General features: G+C 40.7%; 1 protein-coding gene across 1 annotated transcript in view; it reads right to left on the minus strand.

Moving 5' to 3' along the window:
• dgkza (diacylglycerol kinase, zeta a) overlaps positions 1–21,192 on the minus strand; it is a 77,033-nt gene that overhangs the window by 17,828 nt on the left and 38,013 nt on the right. Inside the window, exons 27-32 of the mRNA XM_046840024.1 lie at positions 15,491–15,570; positions 12,173–12,217; positions 9,712–9,781; positions 6,299–6,339; positions 5,624–5,820; positions 441–554 (exon numbers count right to left, since the gene is read on the minus strand). Coding sequence (XP_046695980.1) covers positions 441–554; positions 5,624–5,820; positions 6,299–6,339; positions 9,712–9,781; positions 12,173–12,217; positions 15,491–15,570 — 547 coding nt within the window. The remainder of the gene's footprint in view (positions 1–440; positions 555–5,623; positions 5,821–6,298; positions 6,340–9,711; positions 9,782–12,172; positions 12,218–15,490; positions 15,571–21,192) is intronic.

The following is a 21,192-nucleotide window of genomic DNA, read 5'->3' on the forward strand; positions in this document are numbered from 1 at the left end:
TATAGTATATTATATTATATTATATTATATTATTATATTATTTTATAGTATATTATATTATATTATATTATATTATTATTATATTATTTTATAGTATATTATATTATATTATATTATTATATTATATTATAGTATATTATATTATTATATTATTATATTATATTATATATTAATTATAGAATATTATATTATATAAGAAAGGAGCAGAAGAATTTCTAAGAGAAATAAACATGGTGACTGTGTTTATCTTCAGCAATTACAGCATTTTTAAGTTTAAGCAACAAAAAATATGCAGCAGAAATTTTATCTGAAAAATGTAGCTGAAAGGCCGAAACACAAACGCGCACGAATACACACACACACCCGTACACACACACACCCGTACACACACACACCCGTACACACACATACACACACACACACACACACACACGTCTAACCTGCTCAGTGCTGGCTTGGATGTTTGGAATGAGTCGCTGTGTGCCAGAGCTTCAGCCACAGAGCTGTCACTGGACACACGTTTCCTCTGAGAGTCTTTCTGCACATCAGCGATTCTGCACACAGGAAACAGGAACACTGGAGTCATCACACTTACAGATCATCAGGAGAAATGCAAAATAAGTTTGCAGAATCATGTCCTGCTGCTCTCACTGTTTTTTACATCAAACTGTTGCTACTAACGCTTTTTTACTCTTTTCCTGATACGGTAATAAACTTCCCCTGAAAGCAGAGCGATTGTGTTTTATTTTTATCAGCATTTAATCATCATGATGAAAAAAATCTTCCTTGGATTATGATTTGTTAATAAAGCTGAAGGAGAATCAGGGTGATGTGTAGAAGGAGAAGTGTGTTATATGAATCACTTGCACATTAATATGTTCACATAAGGGGTCCTGGAAAACAGAAAAGATTACAACATATAACTCTCATCAAGTGCATCAGCTGTGACTGTAGTAAGAGTGTGTTGCTCTACACCTGCGCGCACACACACACACACACACACACACACACACACACACACACACACACACACACACACACTTCTGGAATTCAGCTGAACAGCTGTTGGTGGTAATTTCCTATTAAACGAATAAAGAACCTGATCTCCAGCTTGTCTTCACGGTGTGTGATGAACAGAAATGTGCTGCAGTAATAAATCTCGACTCCGACAAAATAACGTCAACAAAACATCAAAAACTATTTTAACATCAAATACTTAAACATTTATACATTTAAAGAAAAAAAAGCTAAAAACACACATCAGCGCCTGACATTTCTCACGCGCAGTCCTGCAGGAAAACATTCCACAATCAATATTTTCAGCCGCGTTCAGTCTGATAAAGATGGCGAGCAGGTTCTCAGACATGCTGTGACATTAAGAACTTGGTATTGATGTGCTTTTGTATCAGAGCATGAAGATGCGGGTCTGCTGCAGCAGATCATTTCAGGGAGAGAAGTGGAGAGGAACCAGAAGGTTTATGGTGCATTCATGTGCTTTAGTCTACACCACTACATTACACACATCAGTTCTGTGGGCTCCTGTTTCATGCAGAACATTACTGTAGTGCTCTTCACCAGCTCCGAGCGCCTGACGCTCACATCAGCAGCTGAAGAGCCACTACAGCTGTGGAGTGCTCAGGAAATGGCAGAGCTGCTGCACTGCTAATCTGCAAACATCAGGCTACATGAGTCTCTCATCCTCTTCATAAAACACCTCCACCTGAACAAGCTCACGCTCCTCACGCTCCTCACACCACTCTTTCTTCACAACAGCATATCTGGAGAATGTTGTCTTCTCTGTGAAATGTGTTTTGTGTGGAAAAGAGTGAAGCTCACAGCTACTGTATATACACACACACTCACTAATTTACTTACACACACACACACACACACACACACACACTCACTAATTCACTTACACACACACACACACACACACACACACACACACACACACACACACACACACACACATCCAAACACACACACACAAACACACACACGCTCACTCACACACACACACACACACACACACACACACACACACACACACACACACAGTTGTGAGTTCACCTCTAGTCTTTTTGCCAATTTTTCATATGTATTTGTGTGGGAGTCGAACAAAAGTATGTTGACTCAGTGTGGGTTCAGTGTTTCGTCCCCCAGAGTGATCGAGGCGCAATGATCTGAAAAATAGACCTCTCTTTCTGACTCTTCTGCTCTCTCTCGCTTTCTGTGTGTGTGTGTGTGTGTGTGTGTGTGTGTTTGTGTAAATAAGAAAGTGCTGGATAGATTTATACAACACACACAGACACACACACACACACACACACACACACACACACACAGAAAATGATACATAAAAAGAAATAAGACATGAAAAGGTAAATGGTGAAAGAATGAAAAGAGAGAAGTCAGACTGAAGCGTGTGTGTGTGTGTGTGTGTGTGTGTGTGTGTGTGTGTAAATGATGTTTCTTGTCTGAAAGCAGGAATAAAAGCGTATATTTATTTTAATGAATGTACAGCTGATGAAGAAGCAGCAGCTCTGAGACGTTCAGATTTCACACACGGTTAAACACACAGCACGAGTAAATTAGGAGAAACACATTTCTAAATAAAAGCAGTCGCAGGACTCAGACGCAGCATGTCACGCTTTAACAACCACACGTGATATCGGTTTATTACATCCTAATGTGAGCTCGATGCAGACGTGATGAAGGCAGCAGAGCCTCCAACACAAACTCGCCTCGGGTTTTTGATCAGTTACAGATCAGTACAGAGGCTCGGAGCTTCCAGTAATCATGCAGGAGACAAACATATAAAACACTGAAAACACGCCGTCCGTTCTGCTGCTAACAACCACAAGCTGCACAGAAGAAACATCTCACTAATCAGCTGTACAGAGTTACAGTCATGTTCACAAGCTCCAGCTCAGACTGAACTTCTAACACTGAGAGACACATCATCAATACCTCCTGTGTACACGCATGGATTTTCATCAATCACATTTATTTCATTTCCCCTTCAGCACAACAGTATCTTCCACCAGCAGCTGTGTGTGTGTGTGTGTGTGTGTGTGTGTGTGTGTGTGTGTGTGTGTAGCGGGGGGTTGATGCTTAGAACTTTTAGCTGCTTCTATTTTACAAGATTAAAATTAATTTGTGGTTTGCAGCAGCGTGAGTCACTGAAGAAACTGGAAATGTACCATGATGTGGTTGATCATCACTGACCTTAACTCAACACACCTTCCTGGTCCACTACAAGCTACAGTACACACTTCTGCAAGAAAAACAGCTTTAACTTTCACTTTCAGGGAGGTTCCTCCTGGAGTTACCACGGTTCCTTCTCACACAGAGAAAATCTAAACACCAGCACGAGGATGTACACGAGGTGATATCAAAACGTTTTTAGATTAATTCTGTAACCAGCCAGCAAATGTCAGCACAAGGCTGCACGCACAGTCACAGGAAGCACCGACCTTCATAAGTCAATGTGCCAAAAACATCGTCCTGTGTACATCAGAAGCAGTGTGAGTGGTGCTGTTCTCAACAAGTGCGATACAGTCACCAAGCTCCTCCTCACACGTGAAACAACATGATCCCACTTCTGCACCCACAATACTCGCCAGATTTCGATATCTTCCCAGAGATGAAGATCCGGCACCGGCTCGTACTTTCTTGTAAACAGAGCGAGTCTCCAAACTTTTTATTCCACCTCATATATACATTACTGTACTGAAGAGAAATACAAATCTGTATATAAATAACAATTATTTGAACTCAGGACATAGTGGAAGAAATCAGTAAAAACATGTTTGTGTAAACAAGTCTCTAGTGTTTATGACTTATTTTTATTCTAGTAGATGCTCTTTGAGAAGAAAAGGAACATTAGAGATTATTTTAAAACTCTGAACTTTGAACTGTTTTGGAGAGGTTTTAATTTCTGATGAAAATCTGGCAACGCTGGAAATTTCACCAAAGCCAGTGAATAATTTTATGCAGATCGGCAGCACTTTTAAAGTTCAGAAATGTGAAACACATGTATGAGGATTTAATCAGTGCCGCAGAATCTGACCAGATTAAAGATTCAACTCTATCTGGATTAATTCTCAGATTATGTGCACTCAAATAATACAAATAAAATACACACATGATATGTTAGTACACGACACACACACACACACGGTGAAAATCATCACGAGTGCACTGCAGAGTGACGTACAGGGAGTCGAGGAGTCTCACACTTTACTCACATTTAGGGTTAGTTTGTGAAACAATGTGAAAATATCAACAATGGGAGAATTTGGTCCCATTTACTTCATCAGCTGAACTGTTACTGGAGGAAACTGTACATGAAAACACTCGTACACACTCTCGAGCTGCACCAGTGCACATGGAGGGGTGTGTGTGTGCATATGTGTGTGTGTGTGTGTGTGTGTGTGTGTGTGTGAGGAACACATGGTTCAGAAACACCAGGTTTAGTGCCCTTACACTTAGAGTGATTACAGGGAGAACACACACACGCGCGCACACACACACGCCCGCCCGCGCCCGCACACACACACACACGCACGGTGAGAAAGAGCGACAGGAAGAGCAGGAAAAGGATCACACGTCATATCCATGTTCATTATGTTGTGATGTAACGTACTAGATCGACCAGCACGTCCTGGTAAAGCACCCGGGGCTGGAGGTCGTGAGTTCTGGGGATAATAAGTGCAGTTCTGCAGTGATTAAGATCGAGCTGCGTGGTCAATAAAAAACGAGTCGAGCTTCCATCATTAAACACACTAACGAGGAAACAAGTGCAGTTTCATTTTCCATTTCCAATCTGGTACATGTTCTGGATGAGGAATGTATGCACACACACACACACACACACACACACACACACACACACACACACACACACACGCCCGCCCGCACACACACACACACGCACGCACCCCCACACCCCCGACACACACGCAACCCCCACACACATGCATGTACGCACACTACCCCCACACACACACACGCATGCACGCACACAACCCCCACACACACACACGCACACACCCCAACACATACACATACGCGCACAGTTTTTCTATTGCAGTTGGCTTTTATTAGATATTCCATTTCAAGCGTAATCCTGCACTGCTTCCCCACTGCTCTCTATTTAAAGCTTCAAACACGAAACAGCAGCAGAAACACAAACAGACGATTTCAGTCTTTCATCTATTATACAGTTTATAATTCCAAAATTATTAGCACCCTGTTACAGATGGGTAAAAAGGTTCTATCTAAATGTTGATCGTTCATTTTCCTTCTTGTCGTGGTTTATACACAAATATCTAAATTTGATTTAGAACCACATGTTCCTCTGATCTGATCTAACAGAACTTCTTCCAGTGTATGAGAAATGAGCTGATCGGAGCAGAAAGAGAAAGTTCTTTACACTCTTTAAAATGTTCTACACAGGACAGTAATGTGTTTTACACTATCTGTAGCATCTTCACCACTGTAATGTTGATGATTACAGCTGTAAAGTTCTGATTCCCCCACAGTTCCCCGTCTCCTGCTCAGGAGCTCAGCAAATCTGAATACCATTAGAGCTGGATTTGGTGATGTTTTTGCTGACCTGGGTGTTGGAGAGGAGGGAGGAGACGACGAGGATGATGGGAAGGCAAATTTGTGTTGAGTTGTGGAGATGTCTGTAGATGAGTCCACCAGGTCGGGCATTCCAGGAGACGTGCTCACATTCTCAGTCAGGACCAACTCAGGGTCCAGAATAAACAGTTCATCCTGAGAGATTTCTGTTACATAGTGCAAGTGTTCCTAATACACACACACACACACACACACACACACACACACACACACACACACACACACACACACATAAACATGTACTATATGTATATATTTTTATCCTTATATTTTATAAATATATTTAAACTTTTATTTATACTTTATATTTCTTTAATATTTTTTATATTTATATTTATATTTACAAGTGGGGCAGAGGTAAAAAGCGTTTGGCTACGTGTCATATATGAATGTTTATTTGACAAAAACAAAAATGTTTTGATTTGACAGTGTTGTATTCCTGAATGTTTTCCTGCTGAACTGCTCAGGTGGAAGTTATTTACATTCCTGATAAACTCCTTGTTTTTGAGTTTGGATTAAACTCCACTCTTACAAAACTAAAGGAACTGATAATAAATCCAATGTTAATGTAATAAAGCAGCTTATGGTTCCAACATGTTCAGTGAGAACATTCCAAGAAAATTACAATAAACATGAACACACTCACCTGCGCTCGGTCAATCCTGTAGAATCGATCTGCTGTAGTCGCTGTGAAAACAAGACAACACACCACTGAGAACAGAACCTGAACTGTACACACACACACACACACACACACACACACACACACACACACACACACCCACACATAGACACACACAGACACACACACACACGGATGTGGTTGGGTTCCTCCATTAGACACGACTGGTGCGGCAGTAATTTATATTTTAAACAAAAACACACACAACATACACATGCACACAAACAGACACACACATGCACACAAACAGACCCCCAACCACACACACACACACCCCCATACACACATGGATGTGGTTGGGTTCCTTCATTAGACATGACTGGGTGTGGCAGTAATTTATATTTTGAACAGGAACGGGTTTATGGACTGATGTTGGTGGAGTTGATGCTCCCTGAAGGTCAGACTGCTTTTCCAAATAATTGATCGATTAATGGATTCAGTGATTTTATTAAAGTGTTGCAGGGAACTGAGTCAGGATGATGTGATTAAGAGAGAAAAAAATGTAATAATTGAACATTAACACAGCTTTTAAAACATGTACACAAACATACGCCCACCTCTAAAAGAACACACGCACACACGCACACACGCACGCACGCACGCACACACGTGCACACGCGCACACACGCACACACGCACAGTTCCAATGAAACAGAGGGCATTATAATCACAAATACATCACCATATGCCTTCAAAAAACCTTTAACACGACTACAGAGACACAGATCTCACCACAACATTCATTCTTTTCTGTTTTCTTCACACAACACTTCAGAGGAGACAGTAGATGTAGAAGTTTGGAGGGGACAGTAGATGTAGATGTTTAGAGGGGACAGAAGATGTTTAGAGGAGACAGTAGATGTAGATGTTTGGAGGAGACAGTAGATGTTTGGAGGAGACAGTAGATGTAGATGTTTGGAGGAGACAGTAGATGTTTAGAGGAGACAGTAGATGTAGATGTATGGAGGAGACAGTAGATGTTTGGAGGAGACAGTAGATGTTTGGAGACAGTAGATGTATATGTTTGGAGGAGACAGTAGATGTAGATGTTTGGGGGAGACAGTAGATGTAGATGTTTGGAGGAGACAGTAGATGTTTGGGGAGACAGTAGATGTAGATGTTTGGAGGAGACAGTAGATGTAGATGTTTGGGGGAGACAGTAGATGTAGATGTTTGGAGGAGACAGTAGATGTTTGGGGGAGACAGTAGATGTAGATGTTTGGAGGAGACAGTAGATGTTTGGAGGAGACAGTAGATGTAGATGTTTGGAGGAGACAGTAGATGTTTGGGGGAGACAGTAGATGTAGATGTTTGGAGGAGACAGTAGATGTAGATGTTTGGGGGAGACAGTAGATGTAGATGTTTGGAGGAGACAGTAGATGTTTGGGGGAGACAGTAGATGTAGATGTTTGGAGGACAGTAGATGTAGATGTTTAGAGGAGACAGTAGATGTAGATGTATGGAGGAGACAGTAGATGTTTAGAGGAGACAGTAGATGTAGATGTTTAGAGGAGAGAGAAGTCATTGAGCTACATGTGGTTTTGAGCGAGAGGATTTGTCTCTGTCGCAGCTGCAGTAAGGACGAGGCATTGTTGTGAAAGTGCAGCACTGATTGTGAGTTTGGTTGGAATGTTCATGGTGCTGTTTCTAATAGTTCAGAAGAACAGAATGGGATTAGACCTGAAACAGTTTACATTTTCTAAAAAAACTGGGGTCCAGTTGGCAATTACTATTCCACAGACACCGACCCGGGGTAGGGGGAGAACTGCGGCTCAGTGGGTAAGGCTTTTCAGTTATATATTAATATAAATATGCGGTGGTTTTAGAAAGTTAGGGTTAGGGTTAGAGAGAAAGCCTCGCTCTGCTTACAAAAAGTATTTTATTTATCTACGTTTTCAAACGATCACCTTCAAGATAGTTCCTTTACACAGCAATACAGCATCTCCTAGTGGTCTTCTGGAACGTGTCCTGGAAGTCTTCTTTTCTTCTTCCGCACTGGATCTCCACGATGGCGGCAAAACAATGACCTTTGATTGTATCTTTATCTTCGGGAAGAGGGTGAAGTCTGCAGGAGTCAAATCTGGTGAATAGTGTGGGTGCGGAAGTGAGACCGTGTTGTTTCACGCGTGAGAAGCTCACTGACATGACGGCTGGTGCTCCCTGTGACTGTGCATGCAGCCTTGTGCTGCGATCTGTTGGCGTGTTACAAAACTTGTCTCGAACCATTTTGATACCACTTTGTATGTATAAATATATCAAATGTTTGAAAAGCAATATTTGAGCAGTTGTGGGTTCTGGATTCTGGTAGGTGAAGGATCAGGATTTCTGATTTGTCTAGAATGGATCGTCAATATTGCAGAAGTTAGTAGTTCGTTCTGGCTTTTACGGCTCTGGACTACAGTGCTGTGTTGGCTGGAGGATTTCTGCACTGGGAGATGGTGTCCAGCAGACAAGGATGCAGATCGGTTAAATGGTTCTGGCCAGAGGGGTTTTTGCTCTAATGGTTCTGGAAAAAAACAGGTTGCTGTTGGTTTAAAGGGTTCTGGTCAGTGTTCAGTGTCAGGTTCATCCGAGGTCTGTTTCTGTGGAATTACAGAAATCCTATTTCAAGCTGTAGACCTTATAGTTAATGCTGTGTGTGTGTGTGCATGTCTGTGTGTGTGTGTGTGTGTGTGTGTGTGTGTGTGTGTGTGTGTGCACTTTCATGGCTTTTGCACAATGAGAAATGAGTAGAATTAGAGCCAGCCTGGAGATGGCAGGAGAAGAACACCCTATCGAGTCCATCATGTCAGACATCTAATTAGTCCAGGAAAACAGAATGTCTCCCTCCCTGCGTCTGTCTCCTCCTGTAACTTCCCCTTCTCTTCTCTGGCAGAAATGCTGGCCGGGTAATGGCCTGCTCATTAGGGCAGAAATGTCAGTGAATATTCTCTCCTCAATCTGAACCTTTCTTAACCTTTATTTAATTACGGTTGGGCCACTGAGCAAGCTGGCTGTTTTTTTCAAGGCTAAGTTGGAGAGACAGAGCCGTCATGTTAGACCACATCTGGAGAAGCAGAGCGCTTGTAATATTTACATAACACAACTCTCTCTTTCATTATCCTGCCATTGTAGCACTGATCTGAAAACTGAAACCATGTAACGTGCATCCTTTCAGAACGAACTGCGTTTCCCTCCTTTACATCAAAAAAAAAAAACAACATCATAAAGGAAACACACACACAGACACACACACACACACACACACACACACACACACACACACACACAACAAAAGCGACAATGAGAAATGAAAAAAAAAAAAAAAAAAAGAACTCGTCCAATTCGGCCTTCAGAACAATAATAACCCTAAGGCATGAAAGACGAGCATTACTTACAGTCCAGGAAGCACCACTTTGGAGACAGTCTCTGACACGACAGTGTTTTGGATTTGGTCTCATCACCTGCCTGCATGAAGACAGGAGGAAAAAAAAACATGTCGTTTGTGTTTATCTGCACATCACTACAGCACATAAAGATGGATCTGTGTTTTATTACAGGGCCGTTTCTAGCCTTTTTGGAACCTTAGGCAAGGATTCCTATCGCCCCCACTACCACCGCCGCCAGTGGCTCCGCCCTCCCACCACAATGCTCCGCCCCCACACCATACAAATCATTCACAACATTCCACACAAAAAGTTGAACACATTCAATAATCATTGCAAAATTGCCTGGATTCAAGTATGTAAACACGTACTGTATGTTAAACTACTGCATATTATAAAGAACAGGTCAATCATTTAAATGGGTTAGGACGAGGATGCTCACTGGCGCCCCCAGCTGGTTGCAATTGTCTAAGTTTGCCTACATCTAGAAACGGTGCTGCTTTATTACATCCTACATAGAAAAATGATTACCATCTCCTTCTCAGTGTTAACTGGAGTTTCACAGACACATAACACACACACACACGCATGCACACACCAGAGGTGGCAAAAGTCCACACATCCTTTACTTTAGAAGTGCAGATACTGATGATTTAAAATACTCGGGGAAAAGTTGAAGTTCTGATTTATACTTTTTTACTCAAGTGAAAGTAAAGAAGTTTTGTCTCTGACATGTTCTTCAGTAAAAAGTATTTATTATTCTACCTGTTTTAGTGTCACACTGGAAACTGAACCTCACATCATATTAATATTAGAGCTGTTCATCAAATTAAATATTTAATCACAACTTAATCAAACATTTCTATCTGTTCTAAATCTACCATATATTAATACTTCCTGTTTTTAATACTTAATAATAAGCAACATGGAGCATGAAGAAATTTGGATGCAACATATTTACCGTTACACAAGTTTTGTTGTTATTAAAAGTGAATATAAATAAAATTACACATTTTACAGATTTAAATGATGAATTGTTTTTATCTGTACGATCAATAAAGTCAGTAATTTAAGTTTGTTTCTCCATTATGAGGGAAAAACCCACAATCATGGTGGATTTGGGGTTTGATTTGAGACTTTTCATATCTAAGTAAAGAAAGATTTGAGAATTTATTTTATATCTAAGTAAAGAAGGGACGTCGTGAATAAATGTTTGTTGTGCTGAAGGTTTTAATTTCACCTCTTTTATATTTAGTTAATTATGTAGTTATATTTTTTATAAAAATGGTAAAAAAGAAATGTGCTGAATTGATATCGTGTTAATAAAATTTTGTTCAATTTAAAAGAATCTTCATTTGAATTTTACATCCTTAAAATATTCATTAATACAAAACTAACTAAAAATGAATGAGTCCAGGCGGAACATCCACATATAGAAAGACGTGAAATCAGTTGTTCGGCTGAAATCGACACAGTGAAAATAAAAAATATTGATATTTCACCAAATCAATGGATTAAAACTAAAGTAACGAACCAGTTTTGAAAATGTAAGAAGTAAAAAGTACAGATATTTGTGTACAAATGTAATGAATAAAAATAAAATGTCTGAAAAATAAATAGTGGAGTAAAAAACTGATATCAAAAAAATCTACTTAAGTACAGTAACGAAGTATTTGTACTTCTTTACTTTCCACCTCTGGGGCACACACACACACACACACACACACACGCACGTGCACGCATGCACGCACACGCACACGCACGCGCACGCATGCACGCACACACGCGCACACACACACACAAACACACACACACAAACAGATTTCAACAATGAATAAACAGAAATCAGGGACATACTGAACCTCTACAATACCAATACAAATTCCAGCAAAAGCCTTCGGTACCACAAACACACACAACACCACAATAAACACAATAAAGCACAACACAGCAACTTTCTGATCCCACAAACACCATTAATAACGCAAGGAGCCTCAGGAACAAGCAGGAAGCACTAAGTGTTGCATTATTAAATACACAACACTACTAGTGAATGAAAGTGTTTAAAATGCTGAACAGTAAATTCTCCCTCCTGTGTGGGTGAAAGAGCAGAAGCAGAGCAGGGTTCAGGAGGAACTGAGTGGAGGAGGGAGAGGAGAAACCCAGGGAGGAGATTACGCTCTGCTTGAGACCAAACAGAAAAGAGCTTTTTTTTTTTTTTTTTTATTCTGAAAGACAAACATCTGTTTTTCAATTTAGACGCTTACTCAGAGGAATAAAAACCATCCACCAAATATCCTGAGAGTCACAGACAGGAGCACAAATCTTCTGCTTCAACAAGCTCCTTTGTGTTTAATCAGACTGTGGCTGGCGTGTGACTGCGTTCCTCTGGGAACATTTACACCTTTTAGTTTTCCATGATTGTTCCTGAGATTGCTCCAGGTCTCTCTCACAATCGAGCTCTTTCACCCACCTGCAGCAGCACTCGCACCAGAGATGGGTGACATGACACAAAGTCCTGCAGGATACAAGAGATCCCACACACACACACACACACACACACACACACACACACACACACACACACACACACACACACACATTCCCACAAGTCCTGAATAAATACATCCCACCTACAGGATCCACATGCTATCCACAATATTACAGCAAGAACTTTTATAGTCTCTCACACACGCACCATACACACACACACACACACACACACACACACACACACACACACACACACACACACACGGCTCACATGGATGTGGTTGGGTTCCTCCATTAGACACGACTGGCTAACGTTGGTTAGTGGGTGGGTTAGTGAATAAGTTAATGAGTGGGTTAGTGAATAAGTTAATGAGTGGGTTAGTGAATAAGTTAATGAGTGGGTTAGTGAATAAGTTAATGAGTGGGTTAGTGAATAAGTTAATGAGTGGGTTAGTGAATAAGTTAATGAGTGGGTTAGTAAATGGGTTAGTAAACAGGTTATTAGCAGATTAGTAAACAGGTTATTAGCAGATTAGTGAAATCCTCCCTCTCATGCCAGACGTCTGTTGTATTTCACCCGTCTTTCTTTTTCTCATCAGTGTTTAGATTTATTTAGTACCAGAGAATTTAATGATAGAAACTGAACCCCACAAGAACATCGTCAGAACCTTCATCTAATTATCAGGTTTGTGTAACTTTAAGCAACACTGGGATGATGAGAATGAGGTTTTTCAGCTTGGCTTAGAACACTGAGGTTTACTAGAATGCAAGTGAGAAACCCTGCTACACCCGCAGAGAGCTGAATGACCAATTAAGAAGATTCTGAAAGTGTGTGTCAGCGAGGCAAGAGGAAGCAGCAGCAGGAAATATTTGGCTGCTTTTTCTCCTTAAAAGCTTTTCTGGTGAAAAAGAGCAGCAGCTTTAATGTACATGAATCCGAGCCAACAATCTACAGAGGAATACATTAAAGAAAAGAAAGAAAAAAAAAAAAAAACCCTGACCTGACATGAATAAAAATGTGTGTGTGTGTGTGTGTGTGTGTGTGTGTTCATTGCTAGAGACTCAAAGCATTTTGTAAGTCACTCTGGATAAGGGCGTCTGCTGTGTGTGTGTGTGTGTGTGTGTGTGTGTGTGTGTGTGTGGGGGGGTGTTAGGGTTAGGGTTAGGGTTAGTACAGCACGAGAAGGATCTGAAATCTGGAATTGGAAGAAGGAAAAATGGGTGAACATACAGCATCACAGCCAGGAGTGGTCAGAAAGCTTATGCTGCCTCTGTACATCACCCCAAAGCTCAGACTGTGGTCATCAAAACTGGACCATAAAGCAATAGAAAAAGGTTCCCTGTTTGGATGAATCAGGGTACTTTCCATCATGTAGATAGCTGTGTGTATGTAACTGCTTATGTTATTCTGATGTTAATTACCACCTACACAAATACTCTAACAGACCCCCTGCAGGGTGACGGTGTTCTCTAATGTCATCTTTTCGCAGGATAGATCTCTCAGCACATCCACACTGAAACACACTGTTCATGAACACTTTGAGGAACAAGAAAACAAGGTTTCCACTCGACCTGGACGTGAGGTTCTGAACAAACAAGTCTGATCAATGACGCTTCCACCCCACATCTTACAGGACTTAAAGGATCTGCTGCTGACGCCTTGGTGTTAGACACCAGGCTGAAGAGAGTCTCAGCTGATTTGGAGGCATGAGGAGAAACTTTATTGTGTTTTCACAGCTGGTTATATTGTTAGAGCTGATGAGTCTAAATCAGTAGAATACCAACACTAATCTGCCAGTTACAAAACCAAAGAAGACTTCTGGCTTCTAACCCTAACCCTAACCCTAACTCAGATCTGCAGAGAGGAAGTGGAAAAAATACACTTAAATTAGCACTTTCCAAGTTTGTAGAATTCGAGTTATATTTATATTAAGTGTGTTATCTTGTGTACAGTGTAGATTTATTCATTACTAGAGACTTAAAACACTTTAGTACGTCGCTCTGGATAAGGGCGTCTGCTAAATGCCGCAAATGTAAATGTAAAATAAAAAAATAAAAACGAATAGAGAGGAGAAATAGAACACACACAGGGTTTACTATCAGGGACTATCATGATTTTAGTTATATAGTCACCTCTATTTATTATTAAATATAAATATTTTATATAAACGCAGCTCTAAAACATGTTTATATTAATGCTGTTAGTCACAATGCTGATGTTTCTGTAACAATGTTGACTGATTTCTCATGCTGACCAAATGTGGCCTGGTCTTTATTTCTAGGAGAAACTGCTTGTGGGTAAAATTGAAGAGCCAGGCTTAGTGCAGTAACCATGGAAGCACAGAAGGTGAGTCAGAACACCACTGGGGATTAAAGGCTGAAGGTTGTAGTTGCATTTTCAACTTTTCTTTACTGGTGAACTGCTGCTAACATTTAGGTGCACACTTCCTCTCAATGTGGGTGTTTTAGAAGACTTCTAAACATGTGGGTTTCAGCAATGAGGAGTCTATTACTTAATCAGTTATTACACATAAACACCTATTCTAGTCCCGGAAAAAACAACAACAGATAAACAAAAGAAATGTGGAAGTGAAGAATGCATGTGTTAAAGCAAAGCTCTGAATCAGAAAAGTTTCACTGTTATTACATTTACAGAATTCTGGCAGAAGCTGTAATTCAGAGCAATGATCTAACCTACACAGCTGAGCAGGTGAGGGTTAGGGGCCTTGCTCAGGGGCCCAGCAGTGGTAGTTCGGTGTTGCTGTGATTTAAACTTACAACCTCCTGATCAGACTCTACTGCTACTAAATTAAATACTTTGTATATTTGAAAAAAATGGTTTTGTTTTGGTCAGTGGTCCAGAATTCAATAGTGCAGAATATTAATATTTCTACAAAATAAATATTCCTACATGTATAAATGCACTGAAAAGCCTCAGACACTGAGCTTTAAAGCACACACTTACTAATCCTCCAATTAAATTCCCTCAAACGTGCATCTCAGGTATTGGAGTAATGGTGATATGATTGAGAAGTGAAGAACATTTCTGGGTAATGTGGAGATAAAACTATCCACTTCATCATTATCATCATCATCATCATCATCATCATCATCTCTCTGTCTGAGACTCCAAAACACCCAGTTCAGTTTCCGTCCATCTCCATCTTCATCCTCACTTTCTGTACTTTTCCTTTATTTTACTTCTTTTCTCTTTTTTCCTCTATCCTGCTTTTCCTCTTCCCTTCCCACACACTCTCTCCTTCCTTCCTTCCCACTGCTCCCCATGTTCTCTCTTTACCTCTTGCAGTTTCTCAATCTGTACTCGACAAGTTTCCAGGTCACTGTCTCCAGGGATGACGATGAGCCCCATTGGGATTGCTGCGAAATGGAGTAAGAGAACAAGAAAGAAAAAAAAGAATAATTTCATTGGTCAGTGTTCTGTGTCACCAGAAAATCATAGTAAAAAGACAAGATCATAGGTGTGATGGACAGATATTCATGAGTAAACAGTGGACCAGCTGAATCTCCAGTATGATATCAGTCTCATGGGTTGTGTGGAAATGGACTAAAAGGGGTTTCATTATCATGATGTAATGTGGTATGATGGGTTGGTTAGCTGGTTAATGCATTAGCACACATGAAGGAGGAAAGGGTCTGATGGTGTGTGTAAGTGGTTGGTGAATATTATAGAGGTGAGCTGCAGTGCCACGTCCTCACACTGCATGTTAAATATGTACGTTTTTCCTGGAGACTTTCTTTTCTCTGGATATGTTTGAATACGGAAATAACTGTGTTTGGAGAGGAGTGACTTTTAATCTGCACATTACTTCGGTCCGTCATTGTTTTCAAATTAACATACAGAGGTGAATTCCTGATCCAGAAAAGATCTCTGCAGGTTAATTATCCCACCAAGAAAACTGTTTCCACTGAAACCGACTCATCCAACTGCAAATACACATAAAAATAGATTGGACTAATAGGTTGGACACATCTGCTCTCCCCAGGCTCCAAGGCTTCTGATTCGTCCCCCACTGAAAATATACTCGAGTTACTTAAGGGGTTTAAATTCCATTAAAATTTTATCACAAACCTGTAAAGAAAATGAAAAGGGCCACATGTTGGATTAAAGCAGGAACAAGACCTCCTCATCCTCAGCCTGTTATTGCTGCTGATAATATCAAAGCAATTCCTCGAAGCAAAGATTTGTGAGCTCCTGACTTTTGCTAATGCCTTTTTTTTGTGATAAATAGGAGAAAATTCTGATCACTTTGAGGAAGCCGACTCGGAGAAAGCCAGATAAGCCGAGAGAAAGCACTTATATGTTACCAAGCAGTCTATAACGGTTCGTTTTCTCATCACAACCAGGAAACTGCATACTAATCAATAGATATTGCATTTTGATTAATGGAAGCAATTTTTCTTTTTACAGAGCGCATTATTATATCCTGCTCACTCAGATCTAATGCATTACATGATTTGGACTTCATCAGAAAGACATTTCTAAAAGAGGATTCTAATGGAAAATACCTGAGACCAGCCAGAAGTCAACAGCTGAGGGAACTCAAACCTGCTCTGGCCTTTTAGACATTCAGAGCAGATGAAGCACAAGTCAGACGCCATGTTGCATTTTTAACAGAAATCATAAATATATAAGAAAAAGCTCTGCCTCTACTGTTAAATTATGATAAGACAGAAGTACTCATGCTCACGTGAATAATATCACCAGGATCTCCTTCTTTCACCTTAGAAATATTGCTAAAATTAGAAATATGATGTCGTTACAGGATGCAGAAAAACTAGTAGATGCTTTTGTAACATCTAGATTAGACTACTGTAACGCTTTACTGTCTGGGTGTTGGAGTAAGTGCAGAAATAAGCTTCAGTTAGTTCAGAATGCAGCAGCAAGAGTCCTCACTAGATCTAGAAAATATGATCACATCAGCCCTGTTTTAATCATCTACACTGCTCCCAATTACATCTCACACTGATTATAAAATACTACTACTGACGTATAAAGCACTTAACGCTCTCACACCACAGTATCTGAGTGAACTTCTGTACCAGTATGATCCTCCACGCCTACTTAGATCAAAAGGTGCAGGCTATTTGTTGGTACCTCAAATAATGAAGACTCCAGCAGGGGGCAGATGTTTCTCTTATAAATCCCACAGTTCTGGAACAACCTTCCAATCAGTGTTCGGGACTCAGACACAGTCTCAGTGTTCAAGTCGAGGCTGAACACATATTTATTTAGTGGAGTCTTTAGTCAGTAGGTGTTTGTGAGGTAAAGGAGCAGATCTGGAGGGATCATGGATATGGAGTGTTTTGGTAAACTGAGATATTTGGATGATGTCATCATTAACAAGTGTGCATGTTAGAGTCCATCACTGAACAGAACCTCAACAATAATGGAACTGTAATAAATGGACATTTGGTGTGAGGATGAGGATGTGGCTCCCCTTTTAGTCTGGTTTCGCTCAAGGTTTCTTCCTCATACCAGTAAGTGGAAGATTTTTCTATAATTTGAAAGAGAGGATCATTTACATTTTCACTGACTGTAGAACTCTGAAATACACACACACATAACACACACTTGTTCAGTTTGGCGCTGTTGTTTCTAACACATGTTTAATCTTCCTCCGTGGAGTTTCAGAGGAATCTTGGAGTGCACAGATCTGGTGAGAACATGAGCGCTGATTAAGTGTCTAAAAAGTCTGTTTTTTTCGTCTCCAGGTACAAATAGCTGTTAAAGTTCCACTTTGGGAAAACAATCATATGATAAACATTTCTCACTTTTTCTGGAGTGAAAATAGGATTCTGTTACACATCAGTCCCTCGATCTGAAAACTGTCATGTGTGTATCTGGTTCTTCTCAGGTGCACTTTAATGTTCACAGTACAGAACAGTACAGAGGGAAAAGTGCAGTAAACAAGGAACAGTACAGTACAGAACAGAACAGAAAAGAGAGAACAGAACAATGCAGAGAGAACTGTACATTACAGAGGGTACAGTACAGTATAAAGGGAAGAGTACAGTACAGAGGGAAGAGTATAGTGGGAACAGTACAGTATAGAGGGACAAGTACAGTACAGTGGGAACAGTACAGTATGAAGGGGAAGAGTACAGTACAGTGGGAACAGTACAGTATAGAGGGAAGAGTACAGTATAGAGGGAATAGTACAGTAGGAACAGTACAGTATAGAGGGAAGAGTACAGTACAGTGGGAAGAGTACAGTATAAATGGAAGAGTACAGTACAGTGGGAACAGTACAGTATAGAGGGAAGAGTACAGTACAGTGGGAAGAGTACAGTATAAATGGAAGAGTACAGTACAGTGGGAACAGTACAGTGGGAACAGTACAGTACAGTGGGAACAGTACAGTACAGTGGGAACAGTACAGTATAAATGGAAGAGTACAGTACAGTGGGAACAGTACAGTATAGAGGGAAGAGTACAATACAGTGGGAAGAGTACAGTATAAATGGAAGAGTACAGTACAGTGGGAACAGTATAGTCTGAATTAGAGGTGCAGGAGAAGATGTTGTTTGTGTTGAAAATGTGGAGCAGTGAGTTGGTTTTATTCTGTTGTCATGGTAGAGGATGTTGTTTATGATGCGCCTGTAAGAGTTTCTGCATTTATTCATGTCTTTAGTGATTAATGAGTAATTTTTTATGTGACTGCACATCTCCCAATCAGATTTTGGGGGGGGGACACGACGAGAGAGAGAGAGAGAGAGACAGAGAGATAGAAAGACACAGAGAAAAAGAGAGACAGACAGACAAAGAGAGAGAGTGACAGACAGACAGACAGACAAACAGACAGAGAGAGAGAGAGAGAGAGAGACAGACAGACAAACAGACAGAGAGAGAGAGAGAGAGACAGACAGACAGACAGATAGAGAGAGAGAGAGAGAGAGAGACAGAGAGAGACAGACAAACAGACAGAGAGAGAGAGAGAGAGACAGACAGACAGACAGATAGAGAGAGAGAGAGAGAGAGAGAGAGACAGAGAGAGAGACAGACAGACAAACACAGAGAGAGAGAGAGAGAGAGAGAGAGAGAGAGAGAGAGAGAGAGAGTTCTTTACTGAGGAATGTTCGGTTGCTTAGCAACATCAGAACAGGCATGCTCTAATTTAATACAGGCTTGTTCTTTTTTTTTTCTCTATCTCTCTCTCTCAATCCCTCATTCTTTCCCTCTGTCTCCCATCCCCTCTTGCTATCTCTTTATTGCAATCCCCCCAGTATGTTCTCGGTGTTGTGTAAGCCCTCAGATGTGTGAAGTGTGTGACAGTACAGAGCCTGGTGAGGTTCATATTCATGATCAGTGAAGAGAAGAACAGAGATCAGCTTTAATCTGTAAGAACTCACACATCACTGTTCTGCTGGAGTTCCTGTAAATCTCCAAGCTTTTATACAGCAGTGTTAACCTCATGTCCCAAACACACACACACACACACACACACACACATATATATACACACACACACACATACAAACACACACACACACACACACACACATACATACAAACACACACACACACACACACACACACACACACACACACACACACACACACACACACACACACACACACACACACACACACACACACACACAAGGGGTTGATGCTGTCATGTCCTGACATCTAGTGTTCAAAAAGAGAAAAGTGAAGTAATGTTGCTCAGACTGCTGGACTGTACTGATTATGGAGTTCTGAGTTCTGAGTTGAGCTTCCAGTTGATCAGATCTACACTGCATTCAGAACGTATTTAGACCCTTCACTATTTATGTTATATTACAGTCTGATCCTACAATCACTCAGATTGATTTGTTTCTCATGAATCTACACTCAGTTCTCCAGAATTACAGTGAAAACAGAACTCTAGAAATGTCTGTAAATTAATTCAAATAAAAAATATCACATGTTCATAAGTATTCAGACACTTTACTCAGTAGTTAGTTGAAGCTCCTTCAGCAGCAGTTCCAGTCTCGAGTCTGTTTTGGGTTTGATGTAACGAACTTTACACACCTGGATTGGGGAATTTCTGCCATTCTTCAGGGCAAATCCTCTCTGGCTGGGGCAGGTTGGATGGGGAGCGTCAGTGGAAGTCACATTCAGGTGTTTCTAGAGATGTTCAATAGGGTTCAGGTCAAGGCTCTGGCTTGGCCACTCAAGGACCTTCACATAGAGACGTCACTAATCCACTCCTGTGTTGTCCTGACTGTGTGTTTAGGGTCGTTCTCATGTAGGAAGGTGAACCTTCAGCCCAGTCTCAGGTCCTGAGTGCTCAGCTGGTTGTGCCACACTTTTTTACTATGAGAAATATGGAGGCCATTGTGCTCCTGGGAATCTTCAGTGCAGCATGTTTTGGAGCCTGATCCAGATGTGTGTCTTACAGCAATCCTGTCTCTGAGCTCTGCAGCAGTTGACCTGATGGTTTGGTTTTTCCTCTGATCTGTATTATCAGCTGTGAGGCCTTCTATTGAGAGGTCCGATCATGTCCAATCAGTAACCTTTTCTATAGGAGGAGCCATCTGAGCTCTTTTTTATATTTTGTATTATTGTTGCAAAGGGTCTGAATACTTATGGACATTTCTAGATTTCTGTTTTTATTTTGGTCATTATACATTATATATATATATTATACAGAGCTAATTCTCTTTATATTGTTTTATCTGAATGATTTTAGTATCAGACTGTAACATAATAATAGTAAAGGGTCTGAATACTTTCATATGATGATCACACACACACACACGATCATACACACACACACACGATCATACACACACACGATCATACACACACACACACGATCATACACACACACGATCATACACACACACACACACACACACACACTCGATCTCTCACACACACACACACACACACACACACACACACACACACACGATCTCACACACACACACGATCTCACACACACACACACACACACACGATCTCACACACACACGATCACACACACACACACA

Source organism: Silurus meridionalis, chromosome 26 (genome assembly GCF_014805685.1).
Source record: "Silurus meridionalis isolate SWU-2019-XX chromosome 26, ASM1480568v1, whole genome shotgun sequence".
Classification (NCBI taxonomy): Eukaryota; Metazoa; Chordata; class Actinopteri; order Siluriformes; family Siluridae; genus Silurus; species Silurus meridionalis.